This window comes from Loxodonta africana, chromosome 5 (genome assembly GCF_030014295.1).
Source record: "Loxodonta africana isolate mLoxAfr1 chromosome 5, mLoxAfr1.hap2, whole genome shotgun sequence".
Taxonomy (NCBI): domain Eukaryota; kingdom Metazoa; phylum Chordata; class Mammalia; order Proboscidea; family Elephantidae; genus Loxodonta; species Loxodonta africana.
Genome location: NC_087346.1, coordinates 118,392,508 through 118,414,669, shown reverse-complemented (window position 1 = coordinate 118,414,669; position 22,162 = coordinate 118,392,508). Strand labels below are relative to the sequence as shown.

The 22,162-nt window shown below is 39.7% G+C and overlaps 1 protein-coding gene across 1 annotated transcript in view; it reads right to left on the bottom strand.

The window, feature by feature from the left end:
- SMIM14 (small integral membrane protein 14) overlaps positions 1 to 22,162 on the bottom strand; it is a 71,782-nt gene that overhangs the window by 16,487 nt on the left and 33,133 nt on the right. The window contains exon 3 of the mRNA XM_003411306.4: positions 4,310 to 4,358. Coding sequence (XP_003411354.1) covers positions 4,310 to 4,358 — 49 coding nt within the window. The remainder of the gene's footprint in view (positions 1 to 4,309; positions 4,359 to 22,162) is intronic.

Below are 22,162 nucleotides of genomic sequence, written 5' to 3'. Positions count from 1 at the left end.
TTTGCCTACAGAGTTCAAAAAGATTATTTTCTAACTAGAAGAGGTTTTTTTTTTTTTTTTTAATTGTACATTAGGGGAAAGTTTACAGAGCAAATTAGTTTCCCATTCACTAGTTTATACAAAAAGTATTTCATGGCCGTGGTTTCATTCTCCACAATGTGTAAGCACTCGCCTCATTTCTACCCAGCGTTCCCCATTTCCTTTGTTGTTAGGTGCCATCAAGTCGGCTCTCACTCACAGCGACCCCATGCACAACAGAACAAAACACTGCCTGGTCCTGTGCCATCCTCACAATCGTTGGCTATGTTTGAGCCCACTGTTGCAGCCTTTGTGTCAATCTATTTTGTTGACAGTCTTCCTCTTTTTCGCTGACCTTACCAAGCATGATGTCCTTCTCCAGGGACTGGTCCTTCCTGATTAACATGTCCAAAGTACATGAGAACTCTCGCCATCCTCGTTTCCAAGGAGCACTCTGACTGTACTTCTTCCAAGACAGACTTGTTCTTCTGGCCAAAAAACCCACTGCTGTCACGTCGATTCCAGCTCACAGTGACCCCGTATAGTCTCCAAGGCTGTAAATCTCTATGGAAGCAGCGTGCTTCCATATCTTTCTCCGGAGGAGCCACTGGTGGTTTCAAACCACAGACTTTCAGTTAGCAGTTAATGGCTTTAACCACCACACCATTTATATATGCAATTTGGCAATATGTCAAAGGCCTTAAAATGTGCACACAAAGGATGTTTGTTCAAGCATTGTTTGCCCATTGTGGTGAGTCAATTCCAACTCTTAGCAACTGTACTGGACAGAGTAGAACTGCCCCACAGGGTTTCCAAGGAGTGGCTGGTGGATTCAACTGCAGACCCTTTGGTCAGCAACCTAACGCTTAACCACTGAGCCACCAGTGCCCCAAGTTCATAATAGTAAAAAAAAAAAAATTAGTAACCTGAGATTCCAGCAAAGGGGAACTATCTAAAGTTAGTTCATCCCCAAACGGACTATTACTCAGTCACTGCATATTTTTAACATAAAGATATACTGACATAAGAATTATCTGTATCACATCAAATTGACAACAGTAAGTCTGAAGCACAGATGAGTAGTTTATAGGGCAGTGAGTCTAAGTCAAAGGTGGTGAAACAATATGTGGTAAGACAGGAGGTCACTGTGACTGAGACACTGGATTTGCAACCATGGCTTGGTTAGTCTGTGAAAAGGCTTCTTGCAGTGCAGAGAAGGTGAACGTCTGTGGTACTGATGTGATCGTGCTCATCGAAGGGCTCCTGGAACTCTGAGCTGCTACGTCAGGTAGCTCGAAACATAGTACTACAGGAAGATGCCATCTTGCACTCAGAAGAGAGTTTAAGGGAAATGGCAGTAACAACAACACATCTTCACTGTCAGCAAGAAGCTGTTAAGAACGTTCAGCGGTCATCAGATCTACAGGACCAGCTGAAGCATCTGCTGAAACAGCAAAGCATGTAACAGTGCAAAAGCACTTCTTTGCCTGATGCTGAGGAGGAAATAACTTTCTACAGACAACATGCCATTTCCCGTTTCTTCTCCAAAAGTTAGAAAAGATTTGTGATGATGCACAGTTTATTCTGAACAGAAGCTAGGTGGATGAATTTTGAAAGCACTTTTTAAACTGGATCAACTCATGCTCCAGTGAAATTTTAAGTTGCTCTGTTTAGTTTGACATTAAAGTAGAATTAAAAGATGTCTCAGTTTTTCCTACTGAACTCTTAATACGTTGAAAGTCATGATGTCTAAATGTGATTCTTAACCCAAAACCCAGTGCCGTCGAGTCGATTCCAACTCATAGGGACTCTACAGGACAGAGCAGAACTGCCCCACAGAGTTTCCAAGGAGCACCTCGCGGATTCGAACTGCCGACCCTTTGTTTAGCAGCCATAGCACTTAACCACCCTGGTGGTGATTCTTAAACAACACTAAATAATATTTTTAATCTGGAAATAGAACTTCTAATATGAACACTTAAGAATGGTAATATTCTTTGCAAAGACTTTTTTTAAAATAATTTTTATTGTGCTTTAAGTGAAAGTTTACAAATCAAGTCAGTCTGTCACATATAAGCTTATATACACACCTTACTCCATATTCCCACTTACTCTCCCCCTAATGAGTCAGCCCGCTCCCTCCTTCCAGTCTCTCCTTTCGTGACTGTTTTGCCAGTTTCTAACCCTCTATATCCTCCCATTTCCCCTCCAGACAGGAGATGCCAACACAGTCTCAAGCGTCCACCTGATACAAGTAGCTCACTCTTCGTCAGCATCTCTCTCCAACCCATTGTCCAGTCCCTTCCATGTCTGATGGGTTGTCTTTGGGAATGGTTCCTGGCGAAGACTTTTTTTCATTGTGCATTCAAGAACTATTTTAATTTCTTGGTCAAAGAACGGTGCTGGGTGATACCTGTTTTCCTTTCTTTTCTAGTAATTCAGAGGAGATACTTATTGTATTTGTTGTAGTGAATTTTGACTTAGCTTCAATTTAGCTTAGATGGTATTACATCTGGCTAGCTGCAACCTCCTGCCTTGAACTGCATTCCTAGGGTTTCTTTGTCGTTGTGACTCTTAAGTGGACTTGGGTTCACTTTGTAATTTTCTTTATCATCACACATTTATTTTATGACTTTATTGCCAAATGTGAAGGTAGCTGAGTTTATTGCGAGTGACTGTGGCATAGGCTGGTGCCATAAGGTTATAAAGACCTTATGTTTGCAGACATTTACCTATCTTTATTAGATTCACTTTGTTAAATGACATAATCAGTAGTCTACTGCCAACCTGGATATTTAAAATGGGACTCTATCCTCTTCTAGGTTCAGTTCTTACTAATGCTGAGGATGAAGTATTTTGCTACATTAAGAGTGCTTCCACTGAAAGAAGAGAAAGCAAATCAATTTAATTCATATGGTGCATCACAAAGTCAACTAAGCAAAAAAGACTGCATTTACCTCTCATTATACATGCGTACATTTACTTAAGGTTAAAAAAAATTAGGGGCAAAGAATCTGAAAATTCATTTATGCATTCATTCCATAAATGGGCTCAATTTATCTTTAAAAAGAAGGGTTACCAATTTAGAAAATAAAACAAGCTCTAACTACCCAAGTATATAAGAAGCAAATAATTTAAGTAAAAAAAAAATTACAATGAAGGTATGGTATACATTTTCTTCACGCTGAAACAAATATTGCAAAAGCAGTGACTGCTTACATTGTATCTGATAAATCTCACAATCAAAATTTAAATAAAGGTAAAAGTTACATTAAATGAAAAAAAATATGGGATGCGATAGTGAGAATGGTGGCACAATGGGAAGAGTGTAACCAATGTCACTGAACTGTACATGTAGAAACGGTTGAATGGGTGTACGGTATGCTGTGTCTATCTTCTCCAACTTTAAAATATTTTTAAAGTGTATTCATACATTCATAATACAGGAGTGAAAAACAACACATATAAGATGGTCTCATTTTTCTAAGTGTATGTGTAACCTAATTGTGCCAGCTTTCACCATCCTGTGAATGTCACACTTCCCTTCTTATGGTTGAATTATTAACGCACCAGACTGCGCTGGCTTAAATGCTAGTTATTAGTTGTCCTCAAAGTATCCCTCAAGTTATTTCTGAGTGTCCCGTAAAAGGATGCCTCATATAATGGCCACTAAGTCAGTCTGTCACGTTCACCTTGTAGTATCATCTTCCTGCCCTGACTTTCACTTTGCAGTCACCACTGCACATGGATGGCCTCATGGGAAAGTCAGCCAAAGGAATGAACTCCACAGACTCCCAAAGCTTCCAAACCGTGGGAAAGAACGGCCTCCTTCCCACATTCAGAAGTTCCCAAGCTGGTCAATGGATGCAAATAGGTGCTGGGGAAAGGGTGAGAGGTTTGTGCTAACAGCCTTGATATTCCAATTCAGGGTCAAAAGTGCCCTGCTACACACAGATTTGCCAAGAAAAAGGCCTGGAAGGGTATACGCCAAGTTGTCAACAGTGGTTATCTTTACATAATAGTATTCTGAGAGTCTTTCCTTTTCTTTTTCCTCACCTATGATTTTATAATTTTCTCCAGTGAACAGATTTTGATTTTGAGGGAGGAAAAAACAACTTCCCAAATTAAAAAAAAAAATGAAATATTTAAGTGACAAATACACTATACATTATTGAGAAATATTTCCCTATATAGAAAACTGTAACAAGAATTTCTGAACAAATATTCACAGCTGTCTGCTCTATAATTCTGCCCCCAATGCTACGTCTCCTCCTATCCCATTGTTACTTACATTCCTGAAGACATTCTGTGTCTGTGCAGTACGACTGGGACTGCCTCAACTACAATGAATAAGAAGAAAGGGAAGTTAGCCATTGTACTTAACCAAAAGTGGACAATACTCATTACAAAGATTCATGTTCTGTTTTTTAATGAATGCTACCACAACATATATCATAGCTTCAAAATCAGATATAAACACAGGCTGCATTAAGAAGCTGTTCAGTTTTGGAGGACTTTTTTCTACTCAGAATAATTTTCAAATATACTACAATCTGGTACAATTCATCCTTCTAGATTAAGGAATTAAAAAAATCACCCGTGATAGAAACTCCTGCTGCCATAGGTAATTAGACTTCCCAAAGGAAGAGCGCTAAACTGTAGAGGAGCGCTACTAGAAAAAGGTAAACTTTATTAATGAGTTCTTCTTTGTCTTCTTGTTAAAAATTAGAAGCAGACAGGAAAAAAAACAGATTCTTGTAGAAAATGCACCTTTGAAAGGGGGAAAAATATATATGTATATATACATATATATTTGCTTATTGGGCATTAAGAAAGTATTACTGTAGTGGGAGGGGAGGATAGGATAGGGGAGTAAAGTGGGCTGTGACAGGGATAGGAACTAATTTTTCGATGTATATCTTTTCATATAATTTGGTTTGGAATCACATGGTTATCAATTTTAAAAATATTAAAAATCCATCTGTCAATGTACATATGTCACATGTTTATGAATGTGCACCTCATGCTGAGGACTTTAGGATGTTTAAAAATAATAATCTCCTAAATTTTAAAACAGAGATGACTACATAGTAAAGAGAATGAGCAGCCTGAAACTTGTGGAACCAGTCTCATTACTTTATAATAACACCTTCTCTCTATTAAAGCAGTCACCCACACCTTGTAATTGTTTGGGAAAGAAATTACAGAACAGTGCTTAACTGGTTAAGCATCAGCGCTGCAGCCAGACACACCTAAGATTTAAAGTCTGGCTCTGCAACTTTCTAAAGTTTCAAGACCTTGGGCAACTTATTTAACACCTCTAAGCTTTAGTTTCTTCATCTGATAAAATGGGAAAAATGATATTACCTATATCTCAGAGTACTGGTGAGAATCAGAATAGATAATACATGTGAAATACAGTAAAAACCCAAGAAATGTTTATTATTACCATGCCACACGAATTATAACCTCATCTGAACTATTATTGGAATAAACTAAATCAATCATTTTGTAAGCCTTGACTTTCAGCTATAGTGACAGCTCTATTTGAAATGTAGCCCTTATCTTGAGCTCTGACTTGCTAGCTGCCTGTAGTTCAATAATAGCTATAAATAATATGATTTCCAGGTGAAAAGAAGATCATGCCTGCTTTTGTGTATTCCACTAAAAGTAGTCCTATTTGAACTAGAATTGATAAACAGACCTTGATGTAAAAGTATCTTGTGAAATGTATCTTAAGTCTTTTTAAATATGAAAGGAATCAATTTAAAAACTCTTATTAAAATTATACAGTCTAAAACTGAAAACATGACTACTAGACCCTTGGGTCATAAAACAGACTGAAGAGCCTCTTATTTGCATATTTTGTTTCAAATTTTATTTTTTCTGTATGAATTCCAATTCCTATACGTAGTAAAAAATTCAAAAGTACAAAAGGAAATTCTATGCAAGGTAAATCTCCTATTCTCCTGGCCTTCAGCCTCCCCAGTGCTCAGTTTTTTTTGTGAATCTCTCTAGAGCTAGCCCTATATTTTCATAAACATATATTTTTCCCCATTGCTCTGCTACCTCCAAAGGGCACTGTATATATGTAAAATAAAAAGAGATCTGTTAAAAAGGTACTTGGGTCAAGCGAGGACTATCTAATCACTCAGATACCAAATAAAAAGTAAAAACAATTACCCTGGGTTTAATCTTTAGGAATGGCATTTGTTGTTGTTGTCAGGTTCAGTCAAGTACTTTCTGACTCATAGTGACCCTATGTACAACAGAACGAAACGCTGCCTGGGTCTGCGCCATTCTTACTATCCTTGCTATGTTTGAACCTATTGTTGCAGCTATCATGTCAATCCATCTCACTGAGGGTCTTCCTCTTTTTCACCGACCCTCTAACTTTACCAAGCATGATGTCCTTCTCCAGGGACTGGTTCCTTCTGATAACATGTCCAAAGTACGTGAGACAAAAAGTCTCGCCATCCTTGTTTTTAAGGAGCATTCTGGCTGTACTTCTTCCAAGACAGATTTGTTCATTCTTCTGGCAGTCCATGATATAGCCAATATTCTTTGCCAATATCATAATTCAAAGGCATCAATTCAAAGACATAATTCAAAGGCACAGCATACCCCAAAATCTATAGCTGTGATCTGAATGACCAGTTCTTTGCACATTATGTGACTCAAATTATCAGCCTTGACTTTCAGCTATAGCGACAGCTCTATCTGAAGTGTAGCCCTTGTCTTGAGCTCTGACTTGCTAGCTGTCTGTAGTTCAATAATAGCTATAAATAATATGATTTCCAGGTGAAAAGCTGAAGAATCTTTATACATCCATTTCTTCAAAATTCTACCTCCACGTGCGCCCACACCACCAGCTCTCGGCTCCTTCCTATGCCTCCGGCAGTCCTACCCTCCCTTGCACTGTGTGAACAGAGGTAGGGTCTCCTGGGTCAACCAGATGCTCACTGTGTTTTTTTCCTTTTCTTCCTCTTCTCTGTGACTATGCAGGTATGGGTTTGGCCCAATGCCCTTATAAATAGTGGGGTTGTCTTCTACAGTGGGGTTCAGCAAACTACAGCCTACCAACCAGCAATCTGTCTTGGTAAACAGTTTCACTGAGCCACAGCCATATCCACTCATTTATTTTCTATGGCTGCTTTAACTACAACAGCAAAGCTCAGGAGTTGCCACAGAGACTGTAATGCCTCCAAGCCTAAAATATTTATTATCTAGTCCTTAAATCAAGTGAAAATTATTGATTATGACATCAATTAAAGACCCTGAGGGCTAAGGGAAAAACTGTAAATATTTTCATATAGCTATATTTTATGTTGGAAACCCTGGTGACGTAGTGGTTAAGTGCTACGGCTGCTAACCAAAGGGTCGGCAGTTCAAATCCGCCAGGCACTCCTTGGAAACTCTATGGGGCAGTTCTACTTTGCCCTATAGGGTCGCTATGAGTCAGAATCGACTCGACGGCACTGGGTTTGGTTTGGTTTTTTGGTGTATTTTATGTTCATTTAGAAATGTAAGATGTGCATTAATTATGTCAAATTATACAACAACAATCGTGTATGCACTTACTCATTTAAAATACTAAATGCCTACTATGTGCCAAGTCTAGTTCTAGGTGCTGGGGATATGGTATGGACAAGACAAATTTCTGCTCATATGAGGCATACAATTTTGTGGGAGAAATCAGACAATTAACAAAAACACTATAAAAATGTCAGAAAGCCATGCAGAGTGAAAATAGGATGGCATGAAAAAAAGGCAGCTGAGTAGCCACTTTAAATTAGGCAGGCAGAGGCGGCGACATTTAAGGGACTGGCAGAGGCAGCGACATTCAAGGGACTGGCAGAGGCAGCGACATTCAAGGGACTGGCAGAGGCAGTGACATTCAAGGGACTGGCAGAGGCAGTGACATTTAAGGGACTATCTAAACGATAATAAAGAGCAAGAGGAAGAGCATTCCAAGGAGAAGAGACAACCATAAGGGCCACTAGGTGAGAAGGTGCCTATGAGTTTGGTGTTGAGAAACCAAAAGACGGCCACTGTGGCTGGGGCATATGCGTTACATTATTAAGCTGTCACAGTAAGCTAATCTCAGAACAAATGCCTCCTGTGTATGCTCAAATCATTCCAGTTTGCTGTTAATATTTGTCTGACTACTCCCAACTGTAAGACACAACAACATATAACAAATACCTATGTTTTATCACTGTAAAATAGGAATAATTTCTCGTTATTAAGTACAAATGCTAAATTTTACACATTTTTAAAACTATTCATTATAATGACTTATTATATATTACATTATAATAGTATTACATAAAAAACCAAAACCCAAACCATTGCTGTTGAGTTGATTCCAACTCATAGTGACCCTATAGAACAGAGCAAAACTGCCCCACAGAGTTTCCAAGGAGCAGCTGGTAGATTTGAACCGCTGACCCTTCGGTTAGAAGCCAAGTTTTTAACAACTGCACCACCAGGGCCTCAATATTGCGTAATGATTAGAACCTAGTGTAGATTTACTCACTGCCCTAAAAGAATTCTAATTATTTTTTTTTCTTAAAATTATGCCTTCACATAATTACAATTAGTATAACAATATTTATTGGGAACTTACTGTGTGCTAAGTACTGTACTAAGAGCTTGAACTCATTATCTAGTCCTCAAAACCCCCTGCAGGAGGTAGGTACTATTACTCTTACTTAACCCATGATGAAGCTGAGTTTATGAGAAGTTTAGTTAAATTCATGTCTCTCTAACTCTAAAGTCTAAATTCGTAATCATAATCCCGTTTTACTTTACAATGCATAAGAATTTTATATTAGCATGAAACGTTCTCTGAATCACAATTTTGAATGGTTACAAAATATTCCAGAAAGCTGATGTGTTGTACAATTGAACTGAAGCTATAAAAAAAAACCCAAAAAATACCAAACCTGTTGCCATCAACTTGATTCCGACTCACAGTGACTCTATAGGACAAAGTAGGACTGTCCCAGAGGGTTTCCAAGAAGTGGCTGGTAGATTCAAACTGCTGACCTTTTCATTAGCAGCCAAGTTGTTAACCACTGCACCACCAGAGCTCTGAACTGAGGCTACCTTTTTCTAAATTCAGAAACCCTGGTGGCATAGTGGTTAAGAGCTGCAGCTGCTAACCAAAAGATTGGCAGTTTCAATCCACCAGGCACTCCTTGGAAACTCTATGGGGCAGTTCTACTCTGACCTATAGGGTCGCTATGAGTTGGAATTGACTCGATGGCAGCGGGTTTGGTTTTTTTTTTTTTTTTCTAAATTCAGAGTATAGTTACTTTCAGTCTTTCACTAAGACCAACACAGCCAGTGTATTCCTTCAGTACTAGAAGAGATCATTCCTTTAGGTATAGGCTTTGGAACAATACTGAAAAACAAAAACCCAAACCCACTGCCACAGGGTTAATTCCAACTCATAGTAACCCTATGTGTTACAGAGTAGAACTGCTTTATAGGGTTTACTTCGATGTCAACTCGATGGCAATGGGTTTGGTTTTTTGGTTAATCTTTACAGAAGCAGTCTGCCAGGCTGTTCTTCCATAGTACCGCCTGGCGGGTTCAAACTGCCAACCTTTAGTTTAGTAGTCAAGTGCAAACCATCTGCACCGCCCAGAGACAGTGCTCTGTAATTTGTCCTGCTACACAAGTTTCTATAAAACCAATTAACTCAGCCGTTTGGTAAATGGAGAAACTATGTCAGTTTAATGTAGAAGTTGTGTTGGTTCATAAGGGATATTTTTCTAGGGAAAGGGGGCCAGAATAGTGAGAATCAAATTTTAACTTTTAGCAGGAAAGGAAAAAATACACTTAGCTGACTGCTGTGCCTCCAAGAGCCCTTTCAGCTTTATTTTAAGAAAATTAAGTGCCTACACACCGACACGCAACCAAGAACGAAAAGAAATTCTTCATCGGGGTTCTGGCCAAGTGAAGCACTTCACCTGTAGTGTCATCTTCAGTGAGTCTTTGGAACATCCCACCAAGAGGTGGTGTTAGATCTTGGTTTTCTGGCTGCTTTTCATGGGTTCCTTGGCTACAGTCTTCTTGCTCACAAGCAGAAATGTGCTGCAGGCTCTGAACAATGAAGTTCCAACGTATTATGACCCTCCTAGTCCAGGACTGGAAACCCTGGTATAATGGTTAAGTGCTACGGCTGTTAACCAAAAGATCAGCAGTTGGAATCCACCAGGCTCTCCTTGGAAACTCTAAGGGGCAGTTCTACTCTGTCCTATAGGGTCGCTATGAGTTGGAATTGACTCTTGGCAACAGATTTGGTTTTTGGTAGTCCAGGACTAAGTGGATTTTGTTTTTTCCAACCCACAGAGTACTCTGGAGCGTATATTCAGTGTGTCTGATTCAAACACCTATGATAAGTACATTATGGTCTTTAAAGAATTCAAGAACCATTTATTTGGAAAAACAAGACAATCTCACTGTTTTGATGGAACTGTCTGAACAGAGAGGGCTAATTTATAATGCATCTTGGTTTTCTCTTGACTTATTTGGAGAATACAGTGGTACTATCTTTGCTGATTTTGGCTACTCCAAAGGAAACCAAATACAGATAATTATATTAGAAGAAAACCAAAGATAATATACCCCGTGAAGGAAACACACACAGCAGTATCTACAGGATGGAGTTATGCTTCAAGTATTTCCTATATAATGGTGGGGAGAGGAGGGACTGCCAATAGTTGCTGCCCACGTAAATGTTCACGTTAACACTGATTCCAGGAAAGAACTAATAGAAGCGTGCAAGAGTGACAGATTTCCCCATTTAAAAACTCAGGATAGGGTAAGTTCATTTCAAAATTGCAGTGACTGCACAGTAGGAGTACAATGATTGTGTTTCTTCATTTGAGGAGAAAGAAGAAAAAAAAAAGATTACAAGAATGGAAGAGACCTGGCACAGGAGCTGCCTGAGGACTGGCAAACAGTGTGGTACAAAACAGTGGTTAAAAAAGAGAGGCTTTAAAGTCAGAGTTATCTGGTATTCTCTGCTTTCAGGCAGGATCCATCTGATATCAGCAATGATATCCCTGGTTCCATGTCTTCTTCTGAATCCAGCCTGAATGTCATGGATTGAATTCTGTCCCCCCAAAACATCTGTCAACTTGGCTAGATCACAATTCCCTCGTATGATTCTACAGTTGTCTACCATCTTACCATCTGATGTGATTTCCCTCTGTGTTGTAAATCCTATGCCTACGATGTAATAAGATGGATTAGCAGCAGTTATACTGATGGGATCTACTAGATAGTGTCTTAAGCCAATCTCTTTTTAGATATAAAAGAGAGAAGTGAGCAGAAAGACATGGGAACCTAATACCACCAAGAAAGCAGCACCAGGAGCAGAGCGTGTCCTTTAGACCTGAGGTTCCTGTGCTGAGATGCTCCCAGACCAAGGGCAGATTGATGACAAGGATCTTCCTCCAGAGCCGACAGAGAGAGTAAGCCTTCCCCTGGAGCTGAGACCTGAATCTGGACTTGCAGTCTACTAGACAGTAAGAGAATAAATTTCTGTTTGTTAAAGTCCTCCACTTGTGGTATTTCTGTTATAGCAGCATTAGATGACTAAGATACTGAATTTCTGCAGTTTCCTGTTGATACACTGCTGCAGCCACTTTTGAATGATCTTCAGCAAAATTTTGCTTTCGTGTGGTATTAACAATATCGTTTAACAATTTCTACATTCGGTTGGATCACCTTTCTTGGGAATAGGCATAAAAAAGGATCTCTTCCAGTCGGTTGGCCAGGTAGCTGTCTTCCAAATTTCTTGGCACAGATAAGTGAGCACTTCCAGTGCTGCATCCGTTTGTTGAAACATCTCAATTAGTATTCTGTCAATTCCTGGGGCCTTGTTTTTCACCAATGCCTTCAGTGCAGCTTGGACTTCTTCCTTCAGTACCATCGGTTCCTGATCATACGTTACCTCTTGAAATGGTTGAATGTTGACCAAATTCATTTTTTGGTATAGTGACTGTGTATTCCTTCCATCTTCTTTTGATGCTTCCTGTGTCGTTTAATATTTTCCCCATAGAATCCTTCACTATTGCAACTCGAGGCTTGAATTTTTTATTCAGTTCTTTCAGCTTGAGAAATGCTGAGCATGTTATTCCCTTTTGGTTTTCCACCTCCAGGTCTTTGCACATGTCATTATAATACTTTTCTTTGTCTTCTTGAGCCGCCCTTTGAAATCTCCCGTTCAACTTTTTTACGTCATGATTTCTTCCTTTCGCTTTAGGTGCTCAACATTCAAAAACAAGCTTCAGAGTCTCTTCTGACATCCATTTTGGTCTTTTCTTTCTCTCTTGTCTTTTTAATGACCTCTTGCTTTCTTCATGTATGATATTCTTAATGTCATTCCACAACTCGTCTGGTTTTTGGTTATTACTGTTCAATGCATCAAATCTATTCTTGAGACAGTCGCTAAATCCAGGTGGGATATACCAAGGTTGTACTTTGGCTCTTGTGGACTTGTTCTAATTTTCTTCAGTTTCAACTTGAACTTGCATATGAGCAATTGACAGTCTGTTTCACAGTCGGCCCCTGGCCTTGTTCTGACTGATGATACTGAGCTTTCCCATCATCTCTTTCCACAGATGCAGTCGATTTGATTCCTGCATATTCCATCTGGTGAGGTCCATGTGTATAGTCGTCGTTTATGTTGGTGAAAAAAGGAATTTGCAATGAAGTCGTTGGCCTTGCAAAATTCTATCATGTAATCTCCAGCATCATTTCTATCACCAAGGCCGTATTTTCCAACTACTGATCCTTCTGTTTCCAACTTTCACATTCCAATCACCAGTAATTATCCAGGCACCCTGACTGGATGTTTGATCAATTTCAAACTGTAGAAGCTGGTAAAAATCTTTAATTTCTTCATCTTTGGCCTTAGAGGTTGGTGTAATTTGAATAATAGTCATATTAGCTGGTCTTCCTTGTAGGTGTATGGATATTATCCTATCACTAACAGCGTTGTACTTTTGTGACTAACAGTCACAAAAATAATGAGTCTACATTACGAATCCAAATATCTGGAAGATGGCCTAACATGAAAATGTGAGTGTTTAACCCAGAAATCCTACTCACAGGTATACATCCTAGACAAGAGCTGTCACACAGATAGGCATATGCACACCTATGTTCACTGCAGCATTATTCACAATAGTAAAGAGATGGAAACCACCGATGTGTCCATCAACTAATAAATGGTAGACAAATTGTGGTACATAGACACAATGTAGCATTACACAATGATAAAGAATAATGATGAATCTGCCAAACATCTCACAACATGGATGAATCTGGAGGACATTATGCTGAGTGAAATAAGTTAATCATGAAAGAATAAATATTGTATGAGACCACTATTGTAAAAACTCAAGAAAAGGTTAACATACAGAAAAAAACATTCTAAACCATACACACAAGGCAAATATTAGCCCAAATGACCAAAGGATCACATGAACCAGAGGTTCCACCAGCCTGAGGGGAGAACTAGATGGTGCCCGGCTACCACCACCAACCGCCCGACAGGAATCACGAGAGAGAGTCCCTGTTGTTGTGGGGACAGAAGAGGGAGAAAAACTCAAATTCACGTATTAAGACCAAACTTACTGGTCTGGCAGAGACTGGAGGAACCCCCAAAACTCTGGCCCCTGGACACTCTGCTAACCTAGAATTGAAACCATTCCTGAAGCCCACTTTTCAGACAAAGATTAGACAGGCCTATAAAACGAACAATAACATGTGAGAAACGTGTTTCTTAGTTCAAATATACAAGACCAAATGGGCAGCTCCTGTCCAAAAGCAAGACAAGAAGGCAGGAAGGGACAGGAGCTGGACAAATGGACACAGGGAACCTGGGGTGGAACGGGGAATGTGGTGTCACATTGTGGGGACTGCAACCAATGTCACAAAACAATACGTGTATACATTTTTGAAAGAGCTGTAAGCTTTCACCTAAAGCATATAAAAAAAAAAAAGAAACATTCTTAGATGGTTACCAGGGATGGGAAGGGGAAGAATGGAGAAATCACTAGCTAGATAGTAGATATGTGCTAATTTTGGTGAAGGGAAAGGTAATACACAATATAGGGGAAGTCAGCACAACATGACTAACACAAAGGAAGACACTGAGAGGTATGCAAGTAAAAGGGCAACTATGGTAAATACTACAGCATATACAATTCTGCAACAACAGTAATAACAATTTACAAGTGGATACATAGGTAGATATGTACGCTAAATAGGTGTGGGAGGTCGTACAGCAGTATACCCATACACATATGTAAGTATGGTTATGGATATTTCTACATAATTATATGTGCTGCCATGTATATTCACATATATAATAGTGCACATTGGGTTTATGGGTACTCACATGTGCTCTATTATATATGTGAATATACACTGTAGTTATGGAAAATTTTTAGACATAACCAAACACCTCAGGGGACTGAGAAATGGGATTGAAGGCTAAAGGGTCATAGTCTCGGGGGACATCTAGGTCAACTAACATAATATAGTTCTTAAGGATAATATTCTGCATCCTACTATGGTGAATAGTGGCCAGGGTCTTAAAAGCTTGCAATATCAGATACAACTATCGGTTTCTTCCCATCTGGAGCAAAGGATGGTGAAGAAAACGAAAGACTCAATGAGGCAATTAGTCCAAAGGACTAATGTCCCACATGAACCACAGCCTCCACCTGACTGAGACCAGAAGAAATAGATGGTGCCTAGCTACCACTACTGACTGCTCTAATCAGGAACACAACACAAGGTCCTGTTTACAGTGTGAGAAAAATGCAGAACAAAATTAAAGAAAAAAAAAAGACTGGGTCTAATAAAGACTGGAGGAGCCACTGAGACTACAGCCCTAAACAGCCTTCTAACATGGAACTGAAGCCACTACCAGAGACCACCTTTCAGCCAAATAATAGACCTATAAAATAAACAATAATACCCATGAGGAAGGGGCTCCTTAGAATAATCAACTATACAAGACTCAAAGGGCAATGTAACTGCCCAAAAGCAAAGATGAGAGGGCAGAAAGGGGCAGGGAAACCTGAAGAACGGAAACAGAGAACCCAGGGTGGAAATAAGGGAGTGCTGACACGTTGCAGGGATTGCAACCAACGTCACAGAACAATATGTGTATGAATTATTGAATGGAAAACTAATTTATTATGTAAACTTTCACCTAAAGTACAATAAAATGTTCACTTCCTCCCAAATATGTGAGGGTTTACCTGCCCCCCTTGCCACCCTGCCATAAAAACAAGAAAAACATTTCCTACTGTCAAATGTTGCTCCATACTGCTCTACTTGCTGGGGATGGAGCAGTGAACAAAATCTCACCATCTAATAGCCATTCTTTTGTTAATATTTTGATGAATGTGTTCCACATACATATTTTTGTAATATATATGTATCCCCATATAATTTTACAAAACAGGACACTCTACATATTATTCTGCTTTTTGCCACACTCAACAATTAGTCAAAAGAAAAAAAATTTTTTTTTTGGTTGTGCATTAGCTGACAGTTTACAGAGCAAAATTAGTTTCCCATTCCTTAGTTTGCACATAAAGTGTTTCACAGCTTTGGTTTCATTTCCCACGATGCGTCAGCACTCCCCACATTTCTGCCCTGGGTTCTCAGTTACCTTTCGTTCTGATCTTCTACTCCTTCTTGCCTTCTCATCTTTGCTTTTGGGTAAATATTGCCCTTTTGATCTCATATAATTGATTGCGCTAAGGAGCAAGTTCCTCTCAAGTGTTACCGTTTATTTTATGGGCTTGGCTATTGTTTGGCTAGAAGGTGGTCTCTGGGAATGACTTTAGGTCCAGGTCGGAAAGTTGTCTTAGGCCACAATCTTGGGGGCTCCCCCAGTCTCTGACAAACCAGTAAATCTGGTTGGTCTTTGTTGTGAATTTGATTTTTTGTTCTACATTTTCCTCCTGCTCTGTCCAGGACCCTCTGTTGCGATCTCAGTCAGAGCAGCCAGTAGTCGTAGCCAGGTATTGTCCAGTTATTCAGCTTTTGGGGTCATGCAAGCTGTGGTTCATGTGGTTCATTCGTCCTTCTGACTATTTCCTTGAGTCTTTGGTTTTCTTCACTCTCCTTTGCTCTGAATGGGAAGAGACCAATATTCGTATCTCGCAAACTTCAAAGACCCCTTACAGTGCTCACCAAAGCAGGATGCTGAACGCTGTCTTTATGAACTCTTTGTAGGCACAAATCTTTTAATGCTAAAAAACAGCTCTACATAACTTTTAATGCTGCATAGCATTACATTTAATTACATCATTCCAAATTTGTATATGATAAACAATGCTGTGGAGAAAGTTCGTAAAATACATGCTTGCACACTTGATTAATGATCTCCTTCGAATAAAGAACATAAACATTGATAGACTAAAGGCATACACGCTTTAACTTTTGATAGATATTGCCAAACTACAGGAGGTGAATTTTAAAGAAATGTCAAAATACAAATATAATATATTCAAGTATCCCTGCTGATAATCACACCACTGAAGAAGTCCAGTATTTCAACTGGGGTACAAGCGAGAACCTAATACTTCTGATCACGTTTAGTTCTTAATGACTAAGTAACATCTCTACATGTCTTCCTATAACAAAAATAATTTTGAAGGACCACAACAAGCTATGTACATCTAAGTGTCAAGAATTCAAGTACTCAGGTTAAAGGCAAGTCTGAATATTTTAAAAAGCTCCTAAATGTCTGAAAACCCTTGTGGCGTAGTGGTTAAGTGCTACGGCTGCTAACCAAGAGGTCAGCAGTTCCAATCTGCCAGGCGCTCCTTGGAAACTCTATGGGGCAGTTCTACTCTGTCCTATACGGTTGCTATGAGTCGGAATCAACTCAAGAGCAGTGGGTTTGGTTTTTGGTCTAAATGTCTGTCTACCACTAATAAATTGGGCTACCCTGCCCAAACAATATACAAATCAAGTAACCACTCCAGAACTTCTCATATTTTCTTCAGTCCTACAAAACATTTTCTGAATGAGTTTAATTACTTTGCTGTAGCTGTTAGGTGCCGTCGAGTTGGTTCCGACTCATAGCGACCCTATGCACAACAGAATGAAACACTGCCCGATCCTGCACCATCCTTAAAATCGTTGTTATGCTTGAGCTCACTGTTGCAGTCACTGTGTCAATCCACCTCCTTGAGGGTCTTCCTCTTTTCCGATGACCCTGTACTCTGCCCAGCATGATGTCCTTCTCCAGGGACTGATCTCTCCTGACAACATGTCCAAAGTATATAAGACGCAGTCTCACCATCCTTGCCTCTAAGGAGCATTCTGGCCACACTTCTTCCAAGACAGATTTGTTCCTTCTTTTGGCAGTCCATAGTATATTCAATATTCTTCGCCAACACACAATTCAAAGGCGTCAACTCTTCTTCGGTCTTCCTTAGTCATTGTCCAGCTTTCACATGCATATGATGCGATTGAAAATACCATGGCTTGGGTCCGGTGCACCTTAGTCTTCAGGGTGACATCCTTGCTCTTCAACACTTTGAAGAGGTCCTTTGCAGCAGATTTACCCAATGCAATGCGTCTTTCGATTTCTTGACTGCTTCCGTGGCTGTTAATTGTGGATCCAAGTAAAATGAAATCCTTGACAACTTCAATCTTTTCTCCGTTTATCATGATGTTGCTCACTGGTCCAGTTGTGAGGATTTCTGTTTTCTTTATGTTGAGGCGTAATCCATAATGAAGGCTGTGGTGTTTGATCTTCATTAGTAAGTGCTTCAAGTCCTCTTCACTTTCAGCGAGCAAGGTTGTGTCATCTGTATGACGCAGGTTGCTAATGAGTTTTCCTCCAATCCTGATGCCCCGTTCTTCTTCATATAGTCCAGCTTCTCGGATTATTTCCTCAGCATACAGATTGAATAGGTATGGTGAAAGGATACAACCCTGACGCACACCTTTCCTGACTTTAAACCAGTCAGTATCCCCTTGTTCTGTCCGAACAACTGCCTCTTGATCTATGTAACGGTTCCTCATGAGCACAATTAAGAGTTCTGGAATTTCCATTCTTCGCAGTGTTATCCATAGTCTGTTATGACCCACAGAGACGAATGTCTTTGCATAGTCAATAAAACACAGGTAAACATCCTTCTGGTATTCTCTGCTTTCAGCCAGGATTCATCTGACATCAGCAATGATATCCCTGGTTCCACGTCCTCTTCTGAAACCAGCCTGAATTTCTGGCAGTTCCCTGTCAATATACTGCTGAAGCCGTTTTTGAATGATCTTCAGCAGAATTTTGCTTGTGTGTGATATTAATGATATTGTTCTATAATTTCCACATTCGGTTGGATCACCCTTCTTGGGAACAGGCATAAATATGGATCTCTTCCAGTCAGTTGGCCAGGAAGCTGTCTTCCATATTTCTTGGCATAGACGAGTGAGCACCTCCAGCGCTGCATCTGTTTGTTGAAACATCTCAATTGATATTCCATCAATTCCTGGAGCCTTGTTTTTCACCAATGCCTTCAGAGCATCTTGGACTTCTTCCTTCAGTACCATCAGTTCCTGATCATATGCCACCTCTTGAAATGGCTGAATACTGACTAATTCTTTTTGGTATGATGACTCTGTGTATTCCTTCCATCTTCTTTTGATGCTTCCTGCGTCGTTTGATATTTTCCCCATGGACCTTCACTATTGCAACTCGAGGCTTCAATTTTTTCTTCAGTTCTTTCAGCTTGAGAAACGCCGAGCGTGTTCTTCCCTTTTGGTTTTCCATCTCCAGCTCTTTGCACATGTCATTTTAATATTTTGTCTTCTTGAGAGGCCCTTTGAAATCTTCTGTTCAGTTCTTTTACTTCATCAATTCTTCCTTTTGCTTTAGCTGCTCAATGCTCAAGAGCAAGTTTCAGAGTCTCCTCTGACATCCACCTTGGTCTTTTCTTTCTTTCCTGTCTTTTCAGTGACCTCTTGCTTTCTTCATGGATGATGTCTTTGATGTCATTCCACAACTCGTCTGGTCTGCGGTTACTAGTGTTCAATGTGTCAAATCTATTCTTCAGATGGTCTCTAAATTCAGGTGGGATATACTCAAGGTCATATTTTGGTTTTCATGGATTTGCTCTGATTTCCTTCAGTTTCAGCTTGAACTTGCATATGAGCAATTGATGGTCTGTTCCACAGTTGGCCCCTGGCTTGTTCTGACTGATGATATTGAGCTTTTCCATTTTCTCTTTACACAGATGTAGTCAATTTGACTTCTGTGTGTTCCATCTGGCGAGGTCCATGTGTACAGTCGCCGTTTATGTTGGTGAAAGAAGATTTGCAATGAAGAAGTCCTTGGTCTTGCAAAATTCTATCATTTGATCTCCAGCATTGTTTCTATCCCCAAGGCCTTATTTTCCAACTACTGATCCTTCTTCTTTGTTTCCAACTTTCGCATTCCAATGGCCAGTAATTATCAGTGCATCTTGATTGCATGTTTGATCAATTTCAGAATGTAGCAGCTGATAAAATCTTCTATTTCTTCATCTTTGGCCCTAGTGGTTGGTGCATAAATTTGAATAAGCTATATTAACTGGTCTTCCTTGTAGGCTTATGGATATTATTCTATCAGTGTCAGCGTTGTACTTCAGAATAATCTTGAAACGCTCTTTTTGACGATGAACGCAACACCATTCCTCTTCGAGTTATCATTGCCAGCATAGCAGACTATACGATTGTCCGATTCAAAATGACCAAGACCAATCCATTTCAGCTCACTAATGCCTAGAATATCGATGTTTATGCGTTCCATTTCATTTTTGAAGATTTCCAATTTTCCTAGATTCCTACTTCGTACATTCCAGGTTCCTATTATTAACGGATGTTTGCCTCTGTTTCTTCTCATTTTGAGTCATGCCACATCAGCAAATGAAGGTCCAGAAAGCTTGACTCCATCCACGTCATTAAGGTCAACTCTACTTTGAGGAGGCAGCTCTTCCCCAGTCATTTCTGAATGCCTTCCAACCTGGGGGGCTCATCTTCCAGCACTATATCAGACAATGTTCCGCTGCTATTCATAAAGTTTTCACTGGCTAATGCTTTTCAGAAGTAGACTGCCGGGTCCTTCTTCCTAGTCTGTCTTAGTCTGGAAGCTCAGCAGAAACCTGTCCTCCATGGGTGACCCTGCTAGTATATGAATACTGGTGGTATAGCTTCCAGCATCACAGCAACACACAAGACCCCACAGTACGACAAACTGACAGACACGTGGGGGTTAATTAATTACTTTATTGAACCAAAATCTTCATACCATTTACTGTCACTAAAGACATAATAGTGTAATTTATATGCTATAACCTTATGGTACAATCTATTTTGATTTATATATGTTGTCGTTATTAGCTGCCATTAAGTCAGCTCCTGACTCACGGCAACCCATGTACAACAGAACAAAATGGTCCCATATTCACTTGCAGATTAGACCACTGTGATCCACAGGACATTCATTGGCTGATTTCTGGAAGTAGATCGACAGGCCTTTCTTCCTTGTCTGTCTTAGTCTGGAAGCTCTGCTGAAACCTGTTCAGCATCATAGCAGCATGCATGCCTCCACTGACAGACAGGTGGTGGCTGCAAATAGGGTGCACTGGCCAGGAATCAAACCCAGGTCTCCTGTGTGGAAGGCAAGAATTCTACCATTGAACCACCAAAGAGGTACAGAAATGTGACTGTAAAGTCCACAGACTTAATGTGGGCTCTGGCAAGGCATGCAATTGTGGCTATGAGGTGGAATGGGTGGGTGTGGGGCAACAAGAAGAGGGACTTTGACATTGTATTCTATATTTATATTATTTGAAGCTTCCATAATCTACTCACATATTACTTGTGTTATTAAAAGAAACATAAAATTCCAATACTATAAAACCGTTAAAAAGTGAGAGAGACTTCAATTTGCTATATTAAAAGCTATAAAAAGTTGGGGGGGAACCCAGGTTGCAGAAATGTATATATACTATGCTACCTCCTAAGTAAAACAAAAAGATAAACATACCCTATAGATATGCATATAGGATTTCTAGAAAAAATGTATGTGGCAGACTGTCTTTTCCAAAAGTAGCCACCACAATATTTCTGGCCACAGACACTCTCAGAATCTTGCCACTTCCCTTCAAGAGGTTTGTGAGTGCCAAAGCCAAGAATACAGCAGAACTCTTGTATGTGATTTTCTATGCTAGGCCATAAAAAGGATACAGCTTCCACCTGGTTCTCTCCTCCTCCCACTTGAAAACATCGATGCTCGCCCTTAGAATGCAGCCACCATGCTGTGAGGAAGCCAAGCAACTTGAAAAGCCATATGGAGGTGCTCCAGCTAGCAATACTAGCTAAGGCTTCAGCCACCCACAGCATCAGCTACCAAACCGTGAGTGACCTCCAGCTGCTGCCTACTCCCAGCCTGAGTTTTCCAGCTAAGAATCCAAACACTGTGCAGCAGACAAGTCATCTCCACTGTGCCCTATACAAACTCCCAGGATGCATTTTGTGAAGTTAATAAATGATCGTTTTATGCCACTAAGTTTTTGGAAAATTTGTTACACAGCAATAAGAACTGAAACAATATAAATTGTTAATAGTGCATATGCAACCAAGTGACAGAGGCATTGGGGAATATAGGTGGGTTTTTAATGTTCTTTCTCTGTACTGCTTCAATTTGTGCCATGAGGACACAGTTATTTCATCTTTTAAATAAAACACAACCTCACTTCAGAAATACACAATTCGAAATTGGAAAAAATCAACTGTATCACCAACCACAGAGAGGTTATCTAATCTTTTAGTTCCTGGATGATATTGATAAAAAGTATTAAGATTCACAAAAAAGAAGTTTACTAAAATTATCTTTACTAAAATAAAACCCAAAAGTTAACCACCTGGTTATAAAGGGTTTGTAGCAACACAGAAAAATACTAAATATTATTATTAAATTGGGCAAAATACACATATACTGTAATATCTAAAAATGTATTTTTTAGAAAAATCTGGAAAGATACGCATCAAATTCATCTAGGAAGTAGGGAATAAGCCAGGGTGGAGAAGTGAATAGGGAATATAG